Source organism: Podarcis pityusensis (assembly GCF_964106645.2).
Source record: "Podarcis pityusensis genome assembly, chromosome: 10".
Classification (NCBI taxonomy): Eukaryota; Metazoa; Chordata; class Lepidosauria; order Squamata; family Lacertidae; genus Podarcis; species Podarcis pityusensis.
In genome coordinates, this window is record NC_138035.1 from 20,173,600 (window position 1) to 20,199,328 (window position 25,729).

At 43.7% G+C, this 25,729-nt stretch overlaps 1 protein-coding gene across 9 annotated transcripts in view; it reads right to left on the reverse strand.

Moving 5' to 3' along the window:
- Nucleotides 1–25,729, reverse strand: part of IQSEC3 (IQ motif and Sec7 domain ArfGEF 3) — a 150,149-nt gene that overhangs the window by 10,888 nt on the left and 113,532 nt on the right. For 4 of the 9 annotated variants that reach the window (XM_080971573.1, XM_080971575.1, XM_080971574.1 and 1 more), the window contains 8 exons: nt 14,068–14,190; nt 12,833–12,999; nt 12,232–12,371; nt 9,573–9,698; nt 7,384–7,483; nt 4,979–5,185; nt 3,151–3,243; nt 1,814–1,857 (listed from right to left, as the gene is read on the reverse strand). In XM_080971573.1, the coding sequence (XP_080827699.1) occupies nt 1,814–1,857; nt 3,151–3,243; nt 4,979–5,185; nt 7,384–7,483; nt 9,573–9,698; nt 12,232–12,371; nt 12,833–12,999; nt 14,068–14,190 (1,000 nt within the window). Of the gene's footprint in view, nt 1–1,078; nt 1,731–1,813; nt 1,858–3,150; nt 3,244–4,978; nt 5,186–7,383; nt 7,484–9,572; nt 9,699–12,231; nt 12,372–12,832; nt 13,000–14,067; nt 14,191–25,729 lie in introns of those variants that run through there. The other 5 variants (XM_080971571.1, XM_080971570.1, XM_080971569.1 and 2 more) reach the window with 4 other exon arrangements.

Consider the following 25,729-nt stretch of genomic DNA (forward strand, 5'->3'; position numbering starts at 1 on the left):
GAAACCCTGAATCATCATGCAATCCATGGGCCAACGAGGCAGAAAGAGGGGAGGATAATTGAGGTTGCACATCTTTGCAAGGAGGAAAAAAAATGAGATTTGCTGATGCTCAGAGAAAGACTTGAGCTCTTCCCAGCTCCTGTCTTTCCAAGCAGGAAGGTGCACACATGACTCACTAATCTGTTTACAAAAGGAGAAAATTAAAAAAAGGAACAGGGACGAGAGAGAAAAAAAGCAGAAATCTGACATATTTCAGCAAATTTGCAGCTCGCTCTGATCCACTCGATGGTTTGCAAGTGAAAGGAAATGGTTTTACACACGCCAAAAAGGAAAAGGAAAAAAGTACCCATCTAGCTTGTACAATGGTTAAAAAAAGAAAAGAAAAGAAATCTGATGGAATGGCAGCAGATCAGGTAGTCTCAGAGAAAATGGAGATGCTCACTTCTGCAGAGGAGGAAGAACAGGGAGAGGGGAGGAAGAAGGGCTTGAAGTGTCTTTGAAGAGAAAGCCCACAGGGTTTCCCAACATTAGATTGAAAGCAGGAACTAGGCTGGAATTGGGCTCCCTATGGAAAGGGCTATTTATGGTACAAGGGGGAGAACTCCTGGAATAAAGAGTTTCAGAAGGACACAGCTCCCCAGGAGAGGAGGAGGAAACTAGGAATGGGAAGAGAAGGGTCTCTTCCATGATGGACAGATCTGGGGCCCTGTCTGCCTGATTCTGGAATCACCTGAAGGAACATATATTTGTAAACTGTCTCCTTGGAATTTTGCATCCCTGAACTGAAAACCCTTCATGGAGAAATGTTTGCAGGCCCAACAGCTGTATATGAGGCCGTGGAGATGCCCGTCCCTCCTCCCCAGCAGCAGGAATGTCATCAGGGTAATGAAATAGGGTTTATGAAACCAGCATGAACTGGGTCTAAGGAATTGTGCCTGTGGCAGCTGGGTTTTTCCCAGGTGGTGGAACAGAAAGCTGGGGCATGGGTGTAAAATGGCCTCTGTGGAAAGAGGCCTAATCCGCAAGAAAGAGGAATTGGAGCTGGAAATGGAGGCTGATTGAGGAAATGCTTGTAACACTTGCAGGGAGATGGAGCTATCTGCCTGGTGAAAGAGGCTTGGGAAAGGACAAAGCTGGGGCAAACGAAATATTCTGGATATCTCTCCCAGATGACAGCTTTCTTGGTGAGCTGAGATCCACAGGAAGACTCCTACAACAGAGTTCTTGCTCCCAAATAAGGACAGGCAAGAAAGTTCCTCCAACAACCCTCCCCAAATTTGGAAATGATTGGCCTAAGCTTTCAACCTAAGAAGAGTCCCAGTGAATATGGGAAATGTTTGGTCTATGCTTTCAATATATGAAGCCTGTGACGAGGGCCCAGTGTCTAGGGCAGAAGAAGCTATGAGGGAAAGGTCATAGCAGTGAGTTTTAGCGGGGGGGGGGGGTCCTGCGATGGCGGTGGCCTGCCAGCAGAGTTCACCTCAGCTGTGTCTCTGATTTCTCTTGAAAGTGTGTTGGGTGGGGATGAGGAAGGAGCAGGTTAGTCTCCAGAGTTCGGGCGCTCGCTCCATGAAGGATGTGTTAACAGTTACTGAAACGGCTTGAAAAAAAATGCTTTGAAGTTTAATCTGGATTTGAAAGTTGTATTACCCGTCCTAGCAGTAACTTTTTATTGTATCTCTGGAAATTGGTAAAATTGTCAGTCTGGCAGGGGAGGCATTGATTAAAACCTGAGAAAAGAAACAACAGAGAATGTAAGAAGAGCTGAACTGAGGGAGAATTACTTACCTCAGCTGCTGTGTGTTCTACTTACCTCCACTGTGCTGTCCGGAACCTTCTCTCCCAAATCTCTTTTGGCTTTGAAAATAAAAGAGACCCCCTTCCTCAGTGATGAAATGCAATATTTATTTACTTATTTATTAACAATGTTTGCATGTTGCCCAATAACATAAAGTTCTCTGGGTGGTTTACCATTAATAAGCATAAAAACAATTTAAAATTAATGAAACAAATCAAAAGTAGCATAAATACAGCAAGGAAATAAAAACTCTAACCCCACAATTAAAGTACAGATTTTAGAACTGAGAGGTCCAGACTGCACAAGTTTTTTAGAAGGTCTGGATGAACAAAAGGCTCTTCTCCTGACACCAAAAAGAGCACAAAGATGGCATCAGGCGAATGAGTTGCTTAGGTCAGCAGTTTCTAAACCCAAAACATTCTTGAACACTGTTCAATATCCTATACATTCTGCATCTGTCTGTCCTTCCTCTCCCAGCTAGCTACTGAGTGGAAGGATGGGTACCAAAACTGAAATCTCATTCTGGAAAAATACTCCCACACTGTTGAAATGTCTTCACATTTTTTGCCCCACGCTGATCTGCTTAGTTTCATCCAAGCTTGTGGCACCACAAGAAGGACCAGAAGAGGCATTTATCCCTATAGCTCTCATACAACAAACATTTTCACTTCTTTGCTCCTTCCTGAACAAGAGTCACATAACTCACTTTGGCCATTTCAGCATAATGAAACCAGAAGTTAGACTTGTGTGACTAGCCTGTCCCTGCCATTAGGCACAAAGAGATAGCCACCTCAGGCAGCAAGTTTGGTGTGTCATGAAAATTGTTTAGTTGTTTAATGTCTTATTATTTTAATTTTAGTCATAGGGGAAGACACACGTTGGATTTTCTTATTTGCTATTCCAGCTCAGGTAGAAAAACATATTGGGCCACCCAGTTGAGTATCTCAGAGACTGTGCTTATACAATCTATTGCTGGGCCAACTCCAGTTCAATGTATACAGTTCTTTCCAATCAACATATATCAGCATGAAGTCTATAGCTGCAGAGTTTCCAGACTAACAGGCAGCTAAAAGATCTTCCAGGTCAGATTTCGGATTTGGAGAACTACTGACTAGGGAGAAACGTATAGCAAGAGAAATAATGAGAGTGTGACCTCATGGAATGTATTATTTGGAAAATACCATAACTTTTTTTTTTAAAGCAAACAACTTTAGCATGCTTCAAGGATCCATTCTGGAGGTTCAAAGAGACTTGAAGACATTTTGTCCTTCCTATTCCTGTATGCCAAGTCTCAGAGGATTAGCTAAGCTTCAGGGTAGGAAGTGAAGAAGAACCCAGAAAAGCAGACTAACCTGTTGGAGATCCTTGCTTGGACTGTATTTCCATCTGAGCTCCATTGGACTTTAAGGAAAGGTTCTTTGTCCCATGTTGCTTCTCCAGCTCCCCTGAGATACACGGAAAGAACATTTTTTTAAAGAGAGAATGGAGACAGAACTAAAAAGTAGAGCAGAAAGAGAGAAAGACAGGAAGATATGGAAGTGGAAGCAACAGGAGACAAGCAGAGAAATAATGGTTAGAGAAAGTGTATTCATGCATGCAAACGCACACACAACGGATGTGTCTATTCTGTGCTTTAAAAATATTAAACATTTTAGCCCTGGAATCTACATCCTGTGCCAAGGAAACAGAAATTCTAGAACCAGTAAAAATTATGCACAATGAACATATTCAAAAACATTTATTTGGCCTGAATGGAATGGCAAGGCAATGAATCTCTGCATCCTGGAGTTCTCAGCTATTCATTTGTGTAGCACTATCCATTTATTCATTCCTACAGCTTGTAATCAGCTCCTCTGTGAATAGCTGAAGCCAGATTTGGGCATTCCTTAACTATCTGTTTGGGATAGGGGGAAACACTATAGGAAGCTGGCTATGGAGCAGTTCTTTGGGAGAGAAGAATCTGGTAGGAAGTATCAATCAGTGCTAGTACACAGGGGAACATTGCAGGATTTTGTGCATCCAGGCAAGACAGATAGTTGATTATCAGGCAAATTTGGAATGCACTTTATAGAGCTGTGGTTCTACTCCCACACCCACCCTACAGACTTCTTGAAAATTACTTCAGGACTCAGTGGACCACTTAATGTTGTTGTTGTCGTTGTTGTTGTTCCACAAATCAAAGCACATGAACAGCTCATGTTTAAAAACCCTTAGTATCTCTTTAGTGTGGTAGATGTGTCTGTTTTATGGATAAAGTTATGCTGGAGTTGTCAGTTTTATCAAGGCCAAGTGCATATATTCTCAACTGTTCTGCACCCTTCTCATGGCTCATCCTAAGGATGAGTGAATCTTTTCCCCAGACTTAGGTTCCATTTTCCACATTTCCACACCAGTTTTGGGGGCGGGGGAGAGAATTACATCCTCATGAAAAGTCATCAGCAGTTTAGCATGAATGTATGCATTTTGTATGCAATTTTGCCCAATAAACCATTTTTGCAAAGCAATCTTTCCTTATATAATGTGTTTTGTATGGCATTTTCACTAATATATGCATTTTAGAAACCCTTTACCCTAATGTGTGCATTTATGTCCACATTATGTGGCTTATTGTACTCACATATCAGCATCACTCACTTTCTAATAAAATCCTCCCACCCCAAGAAGATACAGCCAGCCCTCCACCCTCATCCAGCTCCACAACCAAGGGTGCCATTTTGAGTAAGGGGCCATGATAGTTTACACCATCTCTGGTTATTCATGAGGAACATTTTATCTCTGGCAAACTTGCCACTTCTAATGCTGAGAAATTAGTGCTGCAAAAAATTAAGTGTGGCTTGCCCTAGATGCACATGCCAAAGGCATGAATCTCATTACTTGCAAAGAATGATGTCTGATGATCCAGTATTGATAACATTTTTATAATTGTTTTGTAGCATAAATATTTTAAAATCACAGAAATATTCTGAAATACACCAGCTTTTGCATTTCCATTTAATATTGAATAGCTTCATTTTTATTTAATATTGACTAAATTCGTTTTTATTTAAATTTGCACATATTCAAGAGAGGACCATTAAACCTTGTTGGGACTCCTGCCCCCTCCCCCCTCCTGAAATGTGAAATGGCACCCCTGCTAACAAGAGACACAAAAATACACAAGACACGGACATATGTACATACAGACAGAATGACTGCATGGAGTCTGGGCCACGCTGGGAGCCTTACATTCAATTCGAATCTGTTCTAGCTCCATCACCTCTGCTATTGACTCTTTTAGGTCTTCCACAAATTTCTGCATTTCCTCGGCTCCCAGAGCACAGAAATGAAGTACCTGTTTCTTCTCTGAGCCTGAAAGGGGAGTCACCAAGGTGATGCCGTGTGGGTAATCTACAAAAAAAGGAGAAGAGGGGACATAAAACTAGTGTTGTGGGTTCTATACATTAAAAAGGCTGAAGCAATCTGAGAAGAGACCATAGCTCAGTGGGAAAGCAGATGAGAAAGCCCCCATTCCTGGCATCTCCAGTGAAGAGGATCATGTGACAGGAGCCGGGGAAGGCCTCTCTGACGAAGATCCTTGCCAAGTCAGAGTAGACAGTCCTGTGTCAGAGTAGACAGTCCTTAGTTAGACGGACAAGCAGCCTGACCTACTTATTAAGGCAGCTTTCTACATAATCCTACTAATGAGACCAATTAGTATAATAATAAACACAGCTAAACGCTGCCAGGTTTGTTCCTGCTAAACAAGAGGATTGGTTGGTCTGGAATAAAAATCTGGACCCAGCTGGTTTATGGATGAGGGCGTTGGGGTTCTAAGGCTGCAATCCTATACCATCCCTCTCAAGTCAACCAGGTTTACTTCAGAGTAGACTGCACTATAAGTCTGCAATAGGCCACCTCTTGAAACTGCACTTCTTTGTTTTGAATGCATATGAAATATTGCCTCAGTTTGTTCATGTTGATTTTTCCAAGTAACTCACACAAATAAGCAGCTGTGCAAATTGAAATAGCACACTTTTGGAGGGGGGGGGGTTCTGCAGTGGTGCATATGAACAAGTGCTCACATCAATGGTAGCAAGGGCCCAGGATGGAAAGAGGATATGCATTTCCATGTGTACCAAAAAGGAGCATCCATCTGAGCACCATAATGCAGGTGGTGATATGGATTTCTGCATGGAACAACCTGCCCAAGTATTTCCAAGTATGAACAAACACCTAGTCAAAAATGATTGTGTACAAGATTTCAGTGCATACTTTCACTAATGCGTATGACTCAAACAAGAGAAGGCATGGGAGCTTAGTTTGATGCTGGGTCTACACTGAGAAAACCAATTGACTGACATGACTTAGTGTTTGTCAAATTGCAGAAATCCAGTTCAAAATGATCACAGATCATTTTTGCATTGGTGGGTGCCATTTGATGACAAAACCCAGGTAATTTGGAAACCACAAAAGTCTGGGAGAAATTGAGAGGCAGAGAGAATGTTGTGAGTAACCTGCAACAAGAGACATTTATCAGTTTGGTATGACATAGCACAGTGTGTTTCTATAGATTAAGTTAAATGTTAGGAGGATACATTCTCAAAGGCAGCATACATGAGTCTCTTTTTGCCAGCTATATATTTAAAACAAAGAAGTGCAGTTACATTTGCATCACTCAAGGGGCTTACAACAGTTAAAAACATTAAGGCACTATGCTCCAATACTTGCTTAAGAGCACAACTAGGCTTGCTATGTCAACTGATAATATATCATTTCTATGTGGGGTTCCTAAAAGGTGTTTGCACCCTGTTCAAGCTTTATACAAAAAACACTGTATTGGATTAAATTATCCTGGATAGCCTTGGAGTGGCTTGATGATGTGTTACCTTGTTAACATACAAATATTGTATGTTCCAACTATTAAACTTTCATTGGTGTCCAAGGTACCAGCTTATTGATTTTGGTAGAGTTTTCCTTAAAATAAACCTCAGCAAGATTACGTTGGTAATATTTGGTGGGAAGCCTATGAAACATAAATGTCACATAGATGGAAACATTCCAGAGCAATTTAAAGTTTTGAAATACCTAGCAATTTGGTTTTCAGCCAACGAAACTAGCCATATAGATATAAGAAACACCAGGACTTTTGTGTGTGACAGTACTCACTTGTACACAGTATCGGCACTGCTTACTTTCCTGCCAATGCCAGCCATTTTGTGCTGGCACCCATAATACTTTTATAGGAGTACTGGTACCTCATTTTAAAAATATAAAATAGCACCAAGGTCAAAGCAGCAGGATCCTTTCAAGCCATACTCTACTCCTCTGCAATGCACAATGGGAAAATCCTTTCCCCAGCTTTAAAAGCTTGTGGGTTTTTTTACATCTAAGGTGCCTGCACAAATACTGCATGGTGCCAAAATATAGAGGTTATGGGTAACAGGTGGAAGCTGAAATTGTTGCTTCAAACCACTCTCTCACTAAGCAGCAGGCTACGCATCTTTCCAGCACAAGGCATCACACTACTACCGCTGTATAAAAATTCACACTATAAATCTTGTCCTCCAGTGTCATCTGGCGAGTGACCAAAACTGTGACAAACTTACATTCATTCTCAAAGAGATGGAACTGCATTCCTAACAGGCCGACTGACTTGCAAAATGTGTACGTTGAAGAGCTTTTCTTCTTGGGGCAAAGCTTGAGAATCTGTTTGAGGACAGAGAAATGAAGAGGGTTTTTCAGATGCAACAGCAAAGGCCTTCTCTGAGTAAAACATAGTTGAATACTACCCCCAAGATTTGTTCCTTCACAGTGACCTCATGGAAGAACACTTGGGAGTTACTCTCAGCTACAACATTTGTCCTCTGTGGTCATAATTCCAGGACACTTACAGAAAACCTGCTTACTGGGCATTCCTTCCGATACATTTGCACAGATGATGGCTGGCTGTTTAATGAGAATCCATTCTAATTTGTTTTTGGAGACGTATTTTTTTCACCACTTTCCTTATCGCATAAATCCTGATCTTTCGGGGAATCGACTGCAATTACACCACCCAAATTATCCAGCATGTGATTGAATCCCACTCGAAACTAGAGTCAGTCTGGAAAGAACCCCGGGTTTAATTTCTTTGCGTGCAGAAAGGTGAACAATGAATTGCCCATGAAAGTGTCTTGTAAGGGGATACATTATTCATTCCCTAATCCTTTGATAAAATCCACACTAGAAGAACATGCGAGAGACTGTTTCAAGCTTTAAGTGGTTGCAGCGACAACACCTATCTTTGAAGGGGCTGGATCAGGACAGAAGGTAGCAAGGGGTTAAAGCCCCCTTATTCCTCCATCATGATCACATTCTGGATCATGCCCCCTGTACCTGCTATTTACTTGTTTGAAGCATGCCTTGCAATTACTAACTGCATCAAGTCCAGTTTGGCTCAAATAAACGGCACCGTTTTAAAAAATCTGATAACTGTCACCAGAATGTACAGCATAGGAAATTTAGTGAGAAATATGCTTTGGTGTTTCTTTTTCTACTCTCCAGGGAGTCCTGTCAAATCAACCGTGTCAGATTCACAGAGATTTTAACTTATTAGTTTCACTGAGCTCCTGTGAAACAAAGTAGAATGGATTAAGATGGAGATGTGTTTTTATTCTGCGGTGACTTTTCCTTTCACTATGCAGGGGAACATGAAACTGGATTCTCTTGAGTGTGCATCCACAAAGTTATTGTTTGCACTTTGCAAAAGTGTACAAATGCAGAGAGTCCATACCTGCCCCTTTATTTCCATGAATAATTGGCAATTGGCTTGGCAGGTAGCTGAAAGTATACTAAGTGCACACATGGAGCATACAACTTCAGCTCCATGCCCACATCACTGGCTCTTAACTCAGTTTTGGGAAAGTTGCTTGTTTTCAGCAGCACAGCTCAGCTGGTTACAGCGTGGTGCTGATAATGCCAAGGTTGCAGGTTCGATCCCCATATGGGAGAACTGCATATTTCCTGTATTGCAGGGGGTTGGACTAGATGATCCTCAAAGTCCCTTCCAACTCTGCAATTCTTTTATTGTATGAGTTCTTTCTCCCATATGAACCTGTCCGCTCAATAAGATCATCTTCAAAGCCTCTGTTCCTGCCCCACTCACTGTCTGATGTGTATTGGGAGGCTGTGGTCTCTCAGTCATGCACCTAGACTATGGGGCTCCTTCCTGAAGAACATTCGCTTAGAGATGGAACTTATATAGCAAGCTAACTCTGCTAATTCATCTTAGAAAGTGTCAAATCCATTGCTGTTTTAAGGCTGTATTTCATTTTGTTGTCTTATCTCTGCTGGTGCTGTAATTGTAATCTTTGAGTCATGGTGGGGCATAGTACAAGGTGGCATTAAAGACTGATTTTTATATCTATCTATCTGCACAAATACATACATACATATACATACATACATACATACATACATACATACAGCAACAACAACAACACATTTGTTGCAGTGTTTGGAAGGCAGGTAAGTGATTTCATGACCGAATGCTTCCTTGAGCAAAAGAACAACCAGCAGAACAAACCTCATACCCACGGAAAACCAGCATATCACAGATAAAAAGGTATCTAAACACCTTCTCCCTGATTGCTACCTTTCTACATAGAAGGGACTTTTATAAGTAAGAGAGAATGCAACACCTCACATCAAATCCAACCTGGACGTCCTAGGGGAGTCGCGTGTCCTGTGCTTTTCCTGAACACTGGCTCTAAGTCCCTTTGCGATGCTGTGATTCTCAAGGCCAAAGGCCACTCACCACCAGCAAATCATTGAAGAGGAAGACCTCCCTCTGGTGAGCAGCTTGCTTCTGTACTTTGTTCACGTCCGTCACTTCGTAAAGTCGGCTGCAGCAAACTAACCGGCGATGTGGCACTGAGAGGACCTGGAAGACAGAGACGGAGTGGAAACAGTCCCCTTCCTTATCCACCAACCCCAAAGCATTGCACGTTAAATGACTTCAAGCAAGCTTTTGCAATGGCTTTGCCCCACCACCACCTGCAGCCTGTTCTCATCAGGACATTTTCTGCTCCATAATGGCACTGAATGTACCAGAGCAGCCTATCACAATTATGGCAGGCAGAGTTCGTTCATTTCAGGACTTTCCCTGATCTGCAATATCTCGCTGCACCTGATGGAATTGGAAGACCTTGGTGCTTACATGAGCACAAAAATATAATAGGGCCTGTGATGCAAAGTCTACTAAGTGTGGTCCTTTTCTTGGAGGGAGAAAGGAAAGCAAGTTTTTAACCCCCCATGACAGCAGAGAAGCAAATAGAAACTGAAATGGCAATGTTGATTGTTATGGATCACAAGTGGAATCAGCAACAAAGTGTTTCAGGGTTCATCTTTCCTCATTAAAGGAGCATTTTCTGTCCTGAGTTCCTCCCAGCCATTTTCTCCCAGCAGGCCATTCGACTCTCCACTGCTAGGTTTCCCATTTTTCTCTTCCGCAAGACTCACAATGTCCTATGATTACTGAGCACACATGGTCCTCTGCGGACTGTTTAGAAGTTTGTTCATTTTAAAATGTATTTTTCTGCTTCTGGAAACCTCAGAGTCCTTCCAAGCATACTGCTACTTTCCTGTTTCTGTTTCTCAGTGGCCCCATTTTGGCTCCAGTCTTATTGGCACTCACCACTTGAGTTCACTATTAGAGGGAGTGATTTATACAGGGCTGTCACTGCAGATGGCACTTTGCAGAATAACATAAGCAAAAAAGGACAGGCCTCTGCTTCAAGGAGTTTATGGTCTAAATTGTGATGAAAGGAAAACAAAAGAGTGAGGACAGGGAGAGGAGAGAGACAGGAAAAGGGGGGGCATAATGTATATGTAAAATGCAGTTACATGTGCTGAAGCTTAATTTCAGTAAGGGCGAGGAGGACTAACTAACTAATTACCGCTCATGGCTTAGAAATCAGAGGGAGAACAGCTGGATCATCACAGGAATATCTACACAGTGATTCTCCCAGGAAGGGGGAGACAAATCTGTCCATTTCAGCTTCTCTCGATTTCTCAATTTTTTTCCAGTTTTAAGCTCGGTTCTCCCTATTTCCTCATTAGCCTGATTTTTTTTTAAGGGGGGGGGAAAGTCCTCACAAACATTTATCAGCATTTTAATGTGTGTTTCTTCTAACTGATAAATTTCTGTATGCATTTGGCCTAGTATGAAACAATCATCCCTAAAACAATGCAACTTCATATGTTATTTTTACTAATATATGCATATTTACATACATTTCCCCCCCCCCCCAAACATTCACATTTCTTTACAAATTATTCAGGTTGGAGAACCACACTGCAAAATTTTGAGAAGTGCAATTAACAAAAGATGTTGGTTTGTGCATTGTTTTGGGAAGTGTGATTTAGGTGGGCTCTTGTTAAAATTAAAAGTGAACTGAATACCCCACACCTACTAAAAGGCCCTTTGCAGAACCCACCACCCTGTACTCCAGGCACATGTGGTCTCTGTACACACAGATGGGCCCTGAGACACCTTCAGCCTTTTGTGCCTTCCTATGGAATTGGCTTCCAGGTTACAAGGCAGGCAGGGTCTGCAAAAACGATTGCTGCCCGGAAAATCAGGCAGACGTACTCAAGACCATTTTCAAGGGCAAACAAAATAAATAACGATGCGAAAAAATAATAATTATAAATGAGATCAGAGAACACTGCAGAGAAAGAAAAGAGGAGATGGGCACATTAAAGGAAAATGTAAGTCAGAATGAGAAGGCTAATCATATACCGTATTTTTCGCTCTATAAGACGCACCAGACCACAAGACGCACCTAGTTTTTGGAGGAGGAAAACAAGAAAAAAAAAATTCTGAATCTCAGAAGCCAGAACAGCAAGAGGGATCTCTGTGCAGTGAAAGCAGCAATCCCTCTTGCTGTTTTAGCTTCTGGGATAGCTGCACAGCCTGCATTCGCTCCATAAGACGCACACACATTTCCCCTTACTTTTTAGGAGGGGAAAAGTGAGTCTTATAGAGCAAAAAATACGGTAATTCAGTGGCAGAATATCACATGCTTCGAATGCAGAAGGGCCCTAGTTCAGCCCCTGACATCTCTAGTTAAAAAGCTCACAAGCAGAATGTGATGGGGAAGACTTCATCCTGAGATTCTGTATGAAGAGGCCTTGCCAGTTCAGTGCGAAGCAGGGGTTTGTATCTCTGGCCCTCCAGACGTGGTTTAGACTCTATCTGCCACCATCCTTGACATGCTGGCTAGGACTGATGGGAGCTGATCGAGTCTAACAGGTTCCCCATTCCCGAGAAGGACAATACTGGGCCAACAGGACTTACCTGGCACAAGGCAGCCTCATAAGGAAAAAGTAACCATGGAGCAAACACGATTGCAAGGGATAACAACAGCAACAACAGTAACGCAGATTGCCTTTGTGATGGGCAAAAGGCTCACCGTTTTCATTCCAACAATGGATTTTTCTACTTTGGTGACATAGGTTACATGGTCCTCATTTGATTTGAGCTCTCTCTGTTGGATCCTCTCGTAAATTCCCACCACTAAGTCCCGGGGAATGTCAGCTCCATCATCCACTCCTGTGAAGCATAAACAATGAGAACAGAGATAAAATATGAACCTGAGTTACAGGGGGGTGTACTTTTTCAGAGGCTTGAGAAAGAGAAGATAGAGTCATGGTTGGCTGTGATAAATGCACATGGTCATATATTTCTGTCCCAGTAAGGGCTCTGGCCAAAGAAGAATCGCCTCTGCAAACCTGCTGGACCAGAGATTATGGGGAGGTGCAATAACTATAAATTTGTAAGATTGCATTTTTTTTTTTCAATTTCATGACCAGCTAGTGAGCAATTTCAAATGTACATATATTTACAAGATCAACAATGCAAATAGGCTCTTCTCCCTCTCACGGAGAGGTGGCAGTGCTACTTTCCTCCCTTCGGGTACATATATTTTAGTTATTTTGGTGTTATGTGCATCTACCTCTGGCTTGAATTCTACTTCACGCTGGGATTATGGCTCATCCAAGCAATGCCCTCACCTCTGAGGTTCCGAATAAAGTCCTCCAGCATCATTTTCCTGTCAGGTTTGATGTTAGGGCTGTACATATCCGTGTTGAGAAGGATGATAGCAAAGGCCAGGATGAAGATGGTGTCTGGGTTATGGAATTGCTGGACTACGTCAGGGTTACACATGCAGTACCGCTGGCTGCAGGTGGGGGAGACAAAGTCAACACACATGAATGGAAATCAAATGCCACTAATACATAAATTTAAATGTCTGGGGATCCTCAGATTACTTACAGTCTGACTATCAATGATGACACCAAAGTTTATTTTATTCCATAAAATCTATACACCACTTGACTGTTTCAAAAAAATGCTTCAAAGTGGTTGGGCCTACAATCCCAGAGCTATAACTCAGAATAAAAGAACAAGCCAATCACTTTAGGTAGATTCAAAAGACCAGGAAGCATGTTAGATTTCACATACACAGCTTGCAGTGCATCAGTTGGTTCTACAAGCACACAAACGGAAAAGTCTGTTTCCCAAGAATAACTGATCCATGACAGAAATGGGAATCTGGGTAAAAAGACTTTGGCAATCCCACCCGCCATTGCACCCAATGTGTTTTGAATATATGTGATTTTGGCTTTAGGCATGATCCCTGGAACATAACCCCTGCGTATGTTGAGGGCTTATTGTATTTGAATATGTGCAGAAACTTCCCTGCAACAAAACTGTGTGCTTGTGGAAATCTTCTCAGACGGGTCTGAGTTCTGCATGCCTCAGTAGCACTGCCGAGAGTACCACATGCCTCAGAAGTGTAGCACTAGAAACAGGGCTGTTAGTGCTGTAGCCCCAGCCCTCTGGAATCAATTACCAAATGAAATTAGACAGGCACCTGCTGAAGATGTTTTTGTTTAAGAAGGTTTTCCCTGACATGTGACCTCCCCATCATTTATGAAATACTAATTGTAAATTTGTAGGAATGGCTTACATCTGGTGAGCCTGTCAATGCTGTCTGACTGATTTGTGGGGCAGCATAACACCAACCATAGCCACAAAACTGGGAAGGAGCAGCACCCTTCATGAGATCTTGGGACCCTACACCTCGCATGGCCCAGCGGAATCTCACTACAGGAACCTTTAAAACCTATTCATAGGTTTACTCTTCCTTGGGTGAGGGGAAACTCCTGGCTACTCCTCAGACAGTTGACCTCCAACATTGGAAGCAGCTGCCTGTCAATCTCTACCACATCAGTGCGGCTCTTACCTGAAGGCTTCAATCAACCTCTCCACCTTCTGGGCCTCTCCCTGCACCCGGATGTGGGCTTGAAATTTCCGCAAAGCTTCATCAAGCTCCATGCCAGAGAAGTCCATCTCATCTACTACACAGCTAAAGGAAGGAGAAAACAAACAGCATTACTACAAGCATCTCTGCATAACAGCCTCCTTGGAGATGTACGATGGAAAAACAGGCCTATCATAACAACATGGAAGATTTCAGCAGGAATCCCATTATTCCTTCCTAAAAAAATCAAGATGTGACTACACCCCATCTTGCTTCTGTATCTTGCTCTCTTTTGGCTGACATCCGAGCTCACTCGGAAAAAGCCTTGGGTCTACTGAAGATACATTTCAGTTATATTTTTATCCCACCCTTCCTCTCTAAGTAGGGCAGGGCAGTATGAATGGCTCATCCCACAAACCCCTCCTCAACACCACTGTGAAGTAGATAGATTGAGAAAGTGGGAGTGGTCCAAGGTCACCCAGTGAGCTTCATGGCTGAGTGGGGATTTGAATCCCAGGGTATTAGGTCCTAGTCCCAACATTCTAACTGAATGCTAGTATTCATCTAGCCTTCTCCAGTCTTGTGTCCTCTGGGAATTTTGGCCTGTGGTTTCCATAACACCTGAACACTGTCCATGCTAGCTGGAGCCGCTGGAAGCTTTAGCCCAACAACATTTGGAAGGCACCAAGTTGGGGAAGGCTGGTCCACAATGGCTGGCAGTGGCTCTGCAGGGTTCTAGACAAGAGATTTCCTCAACCCTACCTGGAGATGGCAGGGATTGAACCCTGGGTTTTTTGCATGCGAAATGTGTGTTCTGCTACTGAGTTATAGCCCTATCCTAAATGGGAGTGGGCAAATGGGGAGAGAGCATTTCAGGTCAGCCTCAAGGTGACGTGCCTTGAACAGTCCGTGAGTGTTGTACAGATACTAAAGTGTTGCCGTATGTGTGGACTCAAATTTGGGTGGAAATAACCCCCTAAACCAGCAGTGGGGAGCCTGAGGTCCATGGGCAGAATACAGCCCTCTCTCCCTGCCCCTCAAGACTCCCCAGGACAAACACAACCCTCCCCCCAAAGCAGACCCCGTCTGTACTCTGTACTCCATGCCCTCCTTGATAATGTCTCTTGTTTGCCTATATGAATGGCAGAGAGGTGTAGGGGTATGCATATCTGCAGATATCTCTAACTTGCAAAGCTGAAATCCATTGCTCCACCTACCCTTGCCTCTGGTCCTGCCCAACACTGGCACACAGCCCCCGAGGTGTCCCATGAGGAAATGCAGCCCCTGGACTGAAAAGGGTCCAAATACTTGGTCTAAACTAAGTCTCTGAAGAAGAAGAAAACTATAATCTGTCTCCAGTTGCAGAGACCTGGGTTTGGTTTTTTCCTGTGCCAGAGGAACTGTTGATACCACACTCAAGTATAAAGGGAAGAAAAATCAATGTGACTATTCCCCCAAGACAGTCTTTATTTTTTCCCTTCAAGGGGCAGATCAGAGGATGCTTGCAGAAGGAGAAAGAGCACTAAAGAGCTATCCCTCTTCCTCTCCCGTCCCTCCTCCTCTCTGTTTGTTATTTTTATTTTACTAACACATACACTTCTTCTTCCCATGGGGTCACATCAAGGCTTCTTGCTGCTAAATGCTTAGCTTTGATAACTGCAGAAAATTTCCTAGTTAATCAATACCAGGTTCACCACTGCAGTCACCCCTGGAGACTTTAAAATTTGGAGGAAATAAAGAAAAAGAAATAAATACTTGAAGTGCATTGCGCTTCCTTGCACGAAGACACCATTAAAGACTGAAGCCTACTCAACAGAATGGGGACTATAGATCCCATCTTCTCCATCAAGGGAACATCTAAGGCTGCATTCTCCATGCCAGGGCATGGTTAACGACTGCAACCTAAAGACTTATGAGTTCTTAGCAGTTCTCTGTAATTTTGCCTGGAATGGCACCAGTGTTACTGTACCGTTATGAGTTTGGGGTGTTAAACTGGGTGCCAAACCCCTCTAATCCCTGGATCCAGCAAGTGTTAGAATTTAATCAAGGCTTCTAATTCTTGGAATAGCTAGGCTAGCCTCCTGGTGAGGTGATAAGACTGGGTGATGGGCTATTAAGGGAAACAAAGGAAAAGGGCTCTGTGTGAGACTGCAAATGGTTGGGGCATCTCCCTCAACTCACAGATAGTTCAAAGGACAAAGCCTTAGTGTAGGGTTGGGGTAGCAGCGATGTCACCCAGAAGGAAAGCAGTAAGAAGTGATCTACTTGCAGATCTCTGGGTAATTTTTGTAGTAGACCAGAAAGACTCCCAATTGTTTAACAATTCCAACAAACAAAAAAGGCGACTCTTATGACAAAACTAGGGCACTGAATTGAAAAAAGAAAGAAATAAGCTTGGGGAGAAAGCAGGAGATGGTTTGTGGGTGGCAAGGACTGTGAGCTCAGGTCTGCTGCTGAAAACAAATTCCTGGTGTTCAAGGATATGTTCCTTAATTCAAAGTCTATGTTTGGCCCCTAGGCCCTTATGGATCTGGGTAATGGGTCTTGGGGGTACAAGCAAAAAACAAAGCAGATCCTGTAACCTTTAAGCCTCTGCACAGCCCTGGTTTAAAATATATATTGGCTAGTTGAGTTTGATGGTGGGGGTGTGCATCAGCGTCTCCTAGCTACTTCTTCTTTTTGCCAGCAATATGATAATTCATAACAAATGCAAGACCAAGAGGGAGGTGGAGAAGACAAGGGGGCTTGTCACATTGGTGTTTACTGTGAATTTGAGGCTGATTTCTGGGCATTGTTTACATGACACTACCCTCAACCAGAACCCATCCCATGTGTGATTTCCTAAAGTAACCAGCACAAAAATGGATACATAAAAATTCAAGGCCTCAATACCTTAAGGACCTCCCCTCGCAATCCTGTGTTTGTCATCCAAGGCCCTTCTCTATGTCCTGCCTTCCCCAGAGATTCGGAAGGTGACAACACAACAACAGGCCTTTTCTGTGGTGGCTCCCTCTGTGGAATTCTCTCCCCAGAGAGGCTCGCCTGCTGCCATCATTACATGTCTATAGGCACCAGGTGAAAACATTCCTTTTTACCTAGCCTATCAGCCATTAAATAATCTATGGCCTGTTAAATTGGTATGTGCTAATGTTGTTGTCATTGTTGTTTCATTATGCTCTGTATTATGTTTTTATTATTATGCTGCGTAAATGATGTTCTTAATGTACACTGCCCTGGGCCCTTTGGATAAAGGGCAGTTAAATAAATAAATAAATAAATAAATAAATAAATAAAACAAGCAAGCAAGAAAGAAAGGTAGCTAGCTGCCAAAATATAGTACAACACGGGGCTTGGCTCTTTTATACATATCATATGTATAATATACATATTATTTCATATCTAATTTTGCTTGTAATTAGTTGGGCTTTAAAAATAATAATAATAATACACAAGTGGTTCAGACATAAACAGCTGCTTGATACAAGAGGTGGTTCAAAAGCAAGCAAAGATTGATTGGGCTGGAACTGCTTAATTACAGGTATAAATCCCCTTAAAACAAGATTCCTCTTCCTTCATTTCTAGCCACACTGTTGAAGCTGCACAATATAGACAGGATTATCCCAAAGGTGCTCTCTTTAATAACCTTTAGGGATGTTTCAAGCATTATTATTCTGAAGGGAGGAAAAAATAGAGCACTGAGTCATAGAGAGAATGCATTTTAACGTGAGTATTGGTTATGTATGTAACAAACAAATAGGTATAGCTATGCAAAATAAAGACGGTGTGTGTGTTTTGCAGCAAGTGATCAGATTTTAGCATGGAGCTTTTATAAATGTATAGACAAAAAGCTACGCACAAGCTTGAAATCCATCAGATGCTACTGTTTGGCTGATTGTTACTAAAGACTCTCCTGGAATAGTCTCTTCTACTTTTCCAAACATCCCTTTAATGCGGAGGCAGGTTTACATGGACGGCACATAATAAACCTAAGTATCACTGAACGCCAGTAGAGCTTTAAAACATGGAGGGGGGGGGGAGACACAATTCTATTGTGCTTGAATCCAGAGCCCCTGAGATCACTTTCATCACAATTTCAACCACTGTAATTTCTTGTTGGTCCTTCTGCCCACAAGTAGCATCGCCAGAAGAAACCTCAGTGTCTTGCCAGTGCATATTCTGCCACAAGGCACCTAGGACAGGACTCATCGCAGCACTGGAGGCTCACAGTGCAAGGGTTTGGGAAAGGCAGGAAGCAGCTGTACCGTTGTGGGCCGGGGATGTGCTCAGCCAAGCGCAGTGACCTATTTTCCAAGCTTTTTCCGCTCAGGTGACAATGCAGCGGGAGCCAGCTTCCCACTAAAAGCGTCTGCAAAATGAACTCGCAGCCCACACTCAAGAAGGGAACAGAGGAGAGGCAGCCAGGTGGAAACTCTTAAAACCACAAGACACAAAGATATTAATAAGTAACAGCCCTCTTCCCTCCCTGAAATAAACAACTTCAGGGCAAGCTAGGGGAAGGGGAACTTGCCTCATGTTGCTCAGGCAACAACCCTGTTCACCAATGGTTCCCACAGTGGGGTCACAAACAACTCAGTGGCTGCCCCCTCTTTACACCAATCTACCTTCCCTAATGCACCTTGCTCCCCTAGGAAGAATGGGTATATGCAATGTGGGGAAATGTGGGTAGGAAGACCGGATGCAAAAGAGCATAGTGTTTGAATTGTTGGGATGTGAATAGATGCTAGGAGAGGAAATATTTATGAGATATTATCTTTCCTTCCTCACGTTTGTGAGTGTAGCTGAGTGACATCCATTTGCAGCTTAAAGGGAAGCTTAGCTAAGCTTGTTTTAGTCTTTTAGTTTAAGTAATCCAAGCAGAATGCGGGTGGTGCTGTGGGTTAAACCACTGAGCCTAGGACTTGCTGATCAGAAGGTCGGCGGTTCGAATCCCCACGACGGGGTGAGCTCCCGTTGCTCGGTCCCTGCTCCTGCTAACCTAGCAGTTCGAAAGCACGTCAAAGTGCAAGTAGATAAATAGGTACCGCTCCGGCGGGAAGGTAAACGGCGTTTCCGTGCGCTGCTCTGGTTCGCCAGAAGCGGCTTAGTCATGCTGGCCACATGACCCGAAGCTGTACGCCGGCTCCCTCGGCCAGTAAAGCGAGATGAGCGCCGCAACCCCAGAGTCGGTCACGACTGGACCTAATGGTCTGGGGTCCCTTTACCTTTACCTTTAATCCAAGCAGAGGTGGAGCTAGCTGTTCCGGCACCCGGAGCGGCGCACATAGTGTGCACTCGGGGGCGGGGCTAGCCAAGCGCGGGGCGAGCATCCCAGGGGGGTGCCACACCCACTGCACCCCCTCCTTCCTTCTCCAGTGAATCCAAGATGCTTTAAGGAAGACTGGATTTTCCTGGTATTTCCCCCTTCTCTCCCCCTTAAAACAGCAATCACACAAAGAGTCCTATAAAAGGTAAAAATAACATTTACTCACTCAGAATACTTGTTGAAGAGTAACAGATGTAGCAACTTTGGTCAGGCAGGCTTAAAATGATAAAACCTGGCCACCAAGCCACTGGCCCAATTACTCATGCCAGGCTCCTCCAAAACGCCGAGACCTCCAGGTCCTTCAACATTTGCCAGATGAAATTGTGTTTTAAGTGAATATAAGGGAACGCTTAGGTGAACACTGAACGTAAGAAGAACCCTGTTGGGTCAGCCTAAATGTCCACCCACTCTAGTGTTCTACCTCTTTCCTGGAGTGGTCAACCAGAAGCCCCCAAAAAGCCCCCATGAAGGGTTTGAAGGCAACAGCCTTCTCCTGCTCTTGTTCCCCATCACCAAACTGAATAGGTGGGCATGGCCAACCCAAAGATATCTCTGCACAAGTGACAAAATCAGTAAAGACCATCAAGTGGTACCTACAGAGGGAAAACAGCTATTGCACACACTTGACAAATAGATCCATTTGGATGAAAGGAATATAGGAAGCTGCCTTATACCGAGTCATGCCAATCGTCCGTCCAGCTTAGTATTGTCTTCAGTAAGGACTCATCCACACTTTTCCTTGTCACTAGTTTTTGCTCTGCTGCTTTCCCCTTGAGAAACCTGCTCTTTAGTGCTAAACTGGAATGAAAAGCAATATGTGGGAAACCCCATAGCCGTTGTTTCCATTTCAACACCAAACCAGGGGGAAGCAGCAGAGCAAGCAGAGGTGTGGATAAGCCTCAAGTGACATTCCCTAGGAATAACAGAGATTGAAACTGGGACCTTCTGCATGCAAAGCAGATGTTCTACCTCTGAACTATGGATCTTCTGTATGTTTAACAGCAGTCCCACATGCAGAAACTGAACAGTCCCCAGCATAGGGAAAAGCCTTGCCTCCTTAATGTCTGCCTGCCAGGCTGATGCTAAAGGCACAGGGGAAGAAACAAAGGCTGGCAACCAGTCATTCAACCACAGAGGCTGCTGGTTTCATAGAGGAGATGAACTGAGAAATGTATTGCTGTTTCATTGTGATGGCGATGACCACGCGAAGCCAAGGGCATTTCCTTCCTACACAGATGTACTGAATTCCCTCCATGCTTTGGGGGAAGTGGGAAGTTGTTCCTTGCACCTGTCAAGATTATTTATGAATTCGTTTCCAAACTGTCTACCCCACATTTGTAACCCGCAGGGCTGCAACAGCAGCTTATGGTTAAATACACACAAAAAGACGAAAACCCATACAAAAGGCAAGACACGCAGAGCCCAATGAAAACAATGAAACCACCAGGACAAGCAAGAGAAATCTAGCGAAGGCACAACAAATGCCTTCCTGAACTGGAAAGGCTCAACCATCTTTCTGGAACAAGTGAGGACATTTTGGATTTAGAAGGTTTCAGCAATGTATTTGGATGGCATGCGTATCTGTGGTATGATAAGGTCAAAGCACATAAAGCATTTAAAAATCACATTGTCAGGAAAGCATTGTTTAATGTCTGGATAAGATACAAGGACTTATTGGAAAATAAAACCCCAAGGTGGCTGTCACCGATGGAAGCAAAAGCTCTGAAAAAGCTCAATATGGAGGCCAAATGGCCGAAATATTGGGAAATTTTGGAACAAGACGGAGATAGATTGAAATTGCAGAGTTTTGAGAAATTAAAAAACAAAGTGCGAGACTGGCTTCATTACTATCAGATAATGGAGGCATATAATTTGGATAAGAAAATTGGCTTCCAGGTGGAAAAATCAAAATTAGAAACAGAACTATTAGAACCCAAAACTAAGATTTTGTCAAAGATGTATAACTTGCTGTTGAAATGGAATACTCAGGATGAAACGGTGAAATCTGCTATGATTAAATGGGCACAAGATGTTGGACATAACATAATGATGGCTGACTGGGAACAGTTATGGACCACAGGTATGAAGTTTACGGCATGTAATGCCTTAAGAGAGAATATTATGAAAATGATATACAGGTGGTACATGACCCCAGTCAAGCTTGCAAAAATTTATCATTTGCCCGATAACAAATGTTGGAAATGTAAAGAAACTGAAGGTACATTCTTTCACCTTTGGTGGACGTGCCCAAGGATTAAGGCTTTCTGGGAAATGATATATAATGAACTGAAAAAGGTATTTAAATATACCTTCCTGAAGAAACCAGAGGCCTTTCTCCTAGGCATAGTCGGCCAATTGGTGCCAAAGAAGGATAGAACTTTTTTTATGTATGCCACAACAGCAGCAAGAATACTCATCGCAAAGTATTGGAAGACACAAGATTTACCCACTCTAGAAGAATGGCAGATGAAGCTGATGGACTATATGGAATTGGCAGAAATGACTGGCAGAATCCGAGACCAGGGAGAAGAGTTGGTGGAAGAAGATTTGAAGAAGTTTAAAGATTATCTACAGAAATATTGTAAAATTAATGAATGTTAGAACGATGTAGGATAGAAATTAAGTGGTTTCCAGCTGTAATGCTTTAAGGGAATATGAAAAATGGGTTGTTAAGAGATAAAAATCTAAAGTTACTATTTTAAGACTAAAGATTAGGATAAATAAAGAGGGTAAGGATTTGCTGAACCAACAAACTGAACTGGAATACAAAAAAGGGAGGTATGAGGAGGTCCGGGAAACAAGCTAAGGAAAAATAAGTAATAGAAAATCTGAGTGTTTTTAATCATTTTTATTTTGTATTTTTTTTTCTTTTTCATTTTTTATTGTAATATTTTAAAAATATCTTATAAAAAAAAAAGAGGAGTTTCGTAGAGAGACTGCTGAGAAAGCCCTGGATTTGCCAGCCAGTCACCAAATTGCCCTTTGTTGAAGGGCTAAAGCTCACCAGCACGTTTTACATGTCAGATTCAGTTCCTGGCATCTCTGGGTAGGTCTGGGGAAACCCCCTATCCCAGAAAGCTGCTGCCAGTCAGTAAAGGGAACACTGAGCTAGATGAGGAAACAGCAAATGAGCTTCTTCTTCATGCTGCACACAGTCAAACTATGGAACTCACTCCTTCAGGAGGAGGTGATGGCTTCTAACCTGGAGGGCTTTAAAAGAAAATTAGACCAATTCATGGAGGAGAGGGCAATTGACGGCTCCTGCCTCTGATGGCTACGCTTTGCCATAACAGTTGGAGGCAGCAATGCTTCTGAATACCACTTGCTAGAAACTGCAGAAGGGGAGAGTGTTCAAGAAGAAGAAGAGGAGGAAGAGGAGGAGTTTGGACTTGATATCCCACTTTTCACTCCCCTTAAGGAGTCTCAAAGCGGCTAACAATCTCCTTCTCCCTTCCTCCTCCACAACAAACACTCTGTGAGGTGAGTGGGGCTGAGAGACTTCAAAGAAGTGTGACTGACCCAAGGTCACCCAGTAGCTGCATGTGGAGGAGCGGAGACGCAAACCTGGTTCACCAGATTACAAGTCCACCGCTCTTAACCACTACACCACACTGGCTCTCAAATCCTGCTTGCTGGCTTCCCATAGGCATTTGGTTGGTCACTGTGAGAACAGGATGCTGGACTGGATGAGCCACTGGCCTGGTCCGGCAGTCTCTTCTGATGTTCCTCTGCTACTTGCTACATTTTGACTATTATATATTTCTGGGAGAACTGAAAGCATTTCCTGTCATTGTGACCTTTGAGAAAGAACATAACACACCTGCTCATTCATCGAACCCCCTTCAAGGCTCGTCCTGAACAAACGACTACGCATTGCACAAAAGAGGCAGGATGGCACGTCCGTTTCCTGAAAGTCTGATCGGCTGCTTTCTGCCAATTTCTCAGTGGAAACAATGGAATTGCAAACTCTGGACAGTAAGGAGACCAGTTCGCCCTCCAGGAAAATAGATCAGAGCATACTGCCCCCAATGTAACAAACAACCTGCTCCCATTCACCAGAATGCCTCTTGCATTCAGAAAAATAACACTCGCTTTGGAAACAAATTGAAGACGACAGTTGTGCCTGACCTTCCCAGAATCCTTCGACTTGCACAACAAACAGCCCACCCCCAGTGATGCTGCCAGCTCCATTCATGGAACGAGCCATCCACTGCTTACCCAGCGGAGCTTATGAATGAACGGGGAGGGTATGACATTCTTGAGACAAAACATAAGGAACAAAAGGTGAACGGAATCAGGGCAAGATAGATGGACAAGAACAAAACAGTGGCATAGAAGGATGCTCAGGAGGGCGGAGGAAAGCAAATGGATAGAGATAATGACAGTGGGACAGGCATAACGGAGCTGATCTCTCAACCACGCTTAAGAAATTGAGAGTGGGCTGTGCAGGTCACTGTCGCTCCCCTCCTTCCTTCCCCTTTGGCCATGTATTCCCCCTCCTTTCTCAGTGTTTCGCCATTACAACTGCACAGATACTAGCCATACTTAATGCTAACCAGGTTCCCCATTGTGACAATAAGGACTGAAGGGTTTGCACACACTGATTAAGAAACATCTTAGCTGCATTCACCATGGCGAGCATCACTGCAGATGTAATGCTTAAGCCATAGTTTAGGCAAATCAGGGAAGGGTGGAGGGAGGAATATACACCAGTGAAGGGAGGAGGGCAGAGGATGTTGTGTGCTTCCTTGTTGTCTGTTGTCCACTTTCTTAGCAATAGGAAGCACTCATAATTTTTGGCAATATGGGGGGAAGAGGATAATAACAGGAAGATGCCTTATATCAGATCCATTTGATTATTAGTCCATCTAGCCCAGTTCAGACTGCTGTCCCTGGTCTCATGCAGAGGGTTTTCCCTCTTTCCAGGGAGGTGCCAGAACTTGGGTCCTTCTGCATGTAAAGCATGTGATTGGCTACTGAGCTATTGCCCCTCCCTTGCAAGTTAGCCAATCGAATCTTATTAGTGCAGTTCCCTGTGCAGGTTTCTAGCAAGCTATTCACACCCAAAAGTCATTTGAAACCTCTTTACTATATTAGAACATCGGAGATAAGCCAGGGGCTTATTATGACCGTTGGGAGGTCAGTCTTCTCAGGGGCACACGATGGAGAGTTTCACAGCTTCTCTAAAAGGGATTCTATCATTCACTCATTTGATTTGATTAATCTAGCAGGGCTGCACTAGCTGGATCAATTCTTCCAGTACACATTTCAGGCGATGTTCATACAAGACTGAAGCTAGACAGGCACAGGAAGATGATGCAATTACAAATAATTTCAAACTGGGGAGTGCAGGGGAAGAACCGTGGTGGATTTGGAACTGTGTGCATTTGCAATGAGAAACCGGCACTATCACATTATCACATGCAGCTGGAGTAACTACAGGCTCAAACAGCCAGTTTCTTTGGGTTTACTGTGCAAAAGAGAAACCAAAGCCTTCCAGCAGTGCTGGTGGATAGCTTGCATGGAAAGCAGTTCTGTTGGATGACTGGAGATAAGCATCTCAACAGACACATATGAAAGGCCTTCTTTTTCTGTGAGTTATGATTAATTTTTGATCATAATAGAGGCTCTTTCTGGGAGTAAGTGCAGCCCTTACTTTGGCTACTGGAGCAGGGGAAATGTGTGTATGTGAAACCATATAGTGTTGCTCTTAAGGAAGCCTGTCCATCGACAGTGAATGCATCGAGAAGAAAGGGCTCATGTTATGACATGCAGGGTAGATGGGATGGGGATGTTTGAAGCATGCCATGTGCTGTGTACTTTCTTCATTGCAGCTCTCTCACAGTTCTTAATGGGGATAAATTCATTCAATCTGGGGGTTTCCCCCTATGTGAACCTACCTACTGTATTTTTCGCCCTATAGGACGCACTTTTTCCCCTCCAAAAATGAAGGGGAAATCTGGGTGCGTCCTATGGGGCGAATGCAGGCTTTCGCTGAAGCTTGGAGAGCGAGAGGGGTCGGTGCGCACCGACCCCTCTCGCTCTCCAGGCTTCAGGAAGACATCCGCAGCCTAGGCAGCCCTGCGGGAGTTCCCACAGGGCTGTCTAGGCTGCGGATAGTAGCCTGCTTCCCGGAGCGCCGGGCGCGCTGAAAGCAGAGCTCCCAGCGCTTCGGGAACACATCCGCAGCCTAGGCAGCCCTGCGGGAGGTCCCGCAGGGATGTCTAGGCTGCGGATAGCAGCCTGCTTCCCGGAGCGTCGGGCGCCCTGAAAGCAGAGCGCCCGGCACTTCGGGAACACATCCGCAGCCTAGGCAGCCCT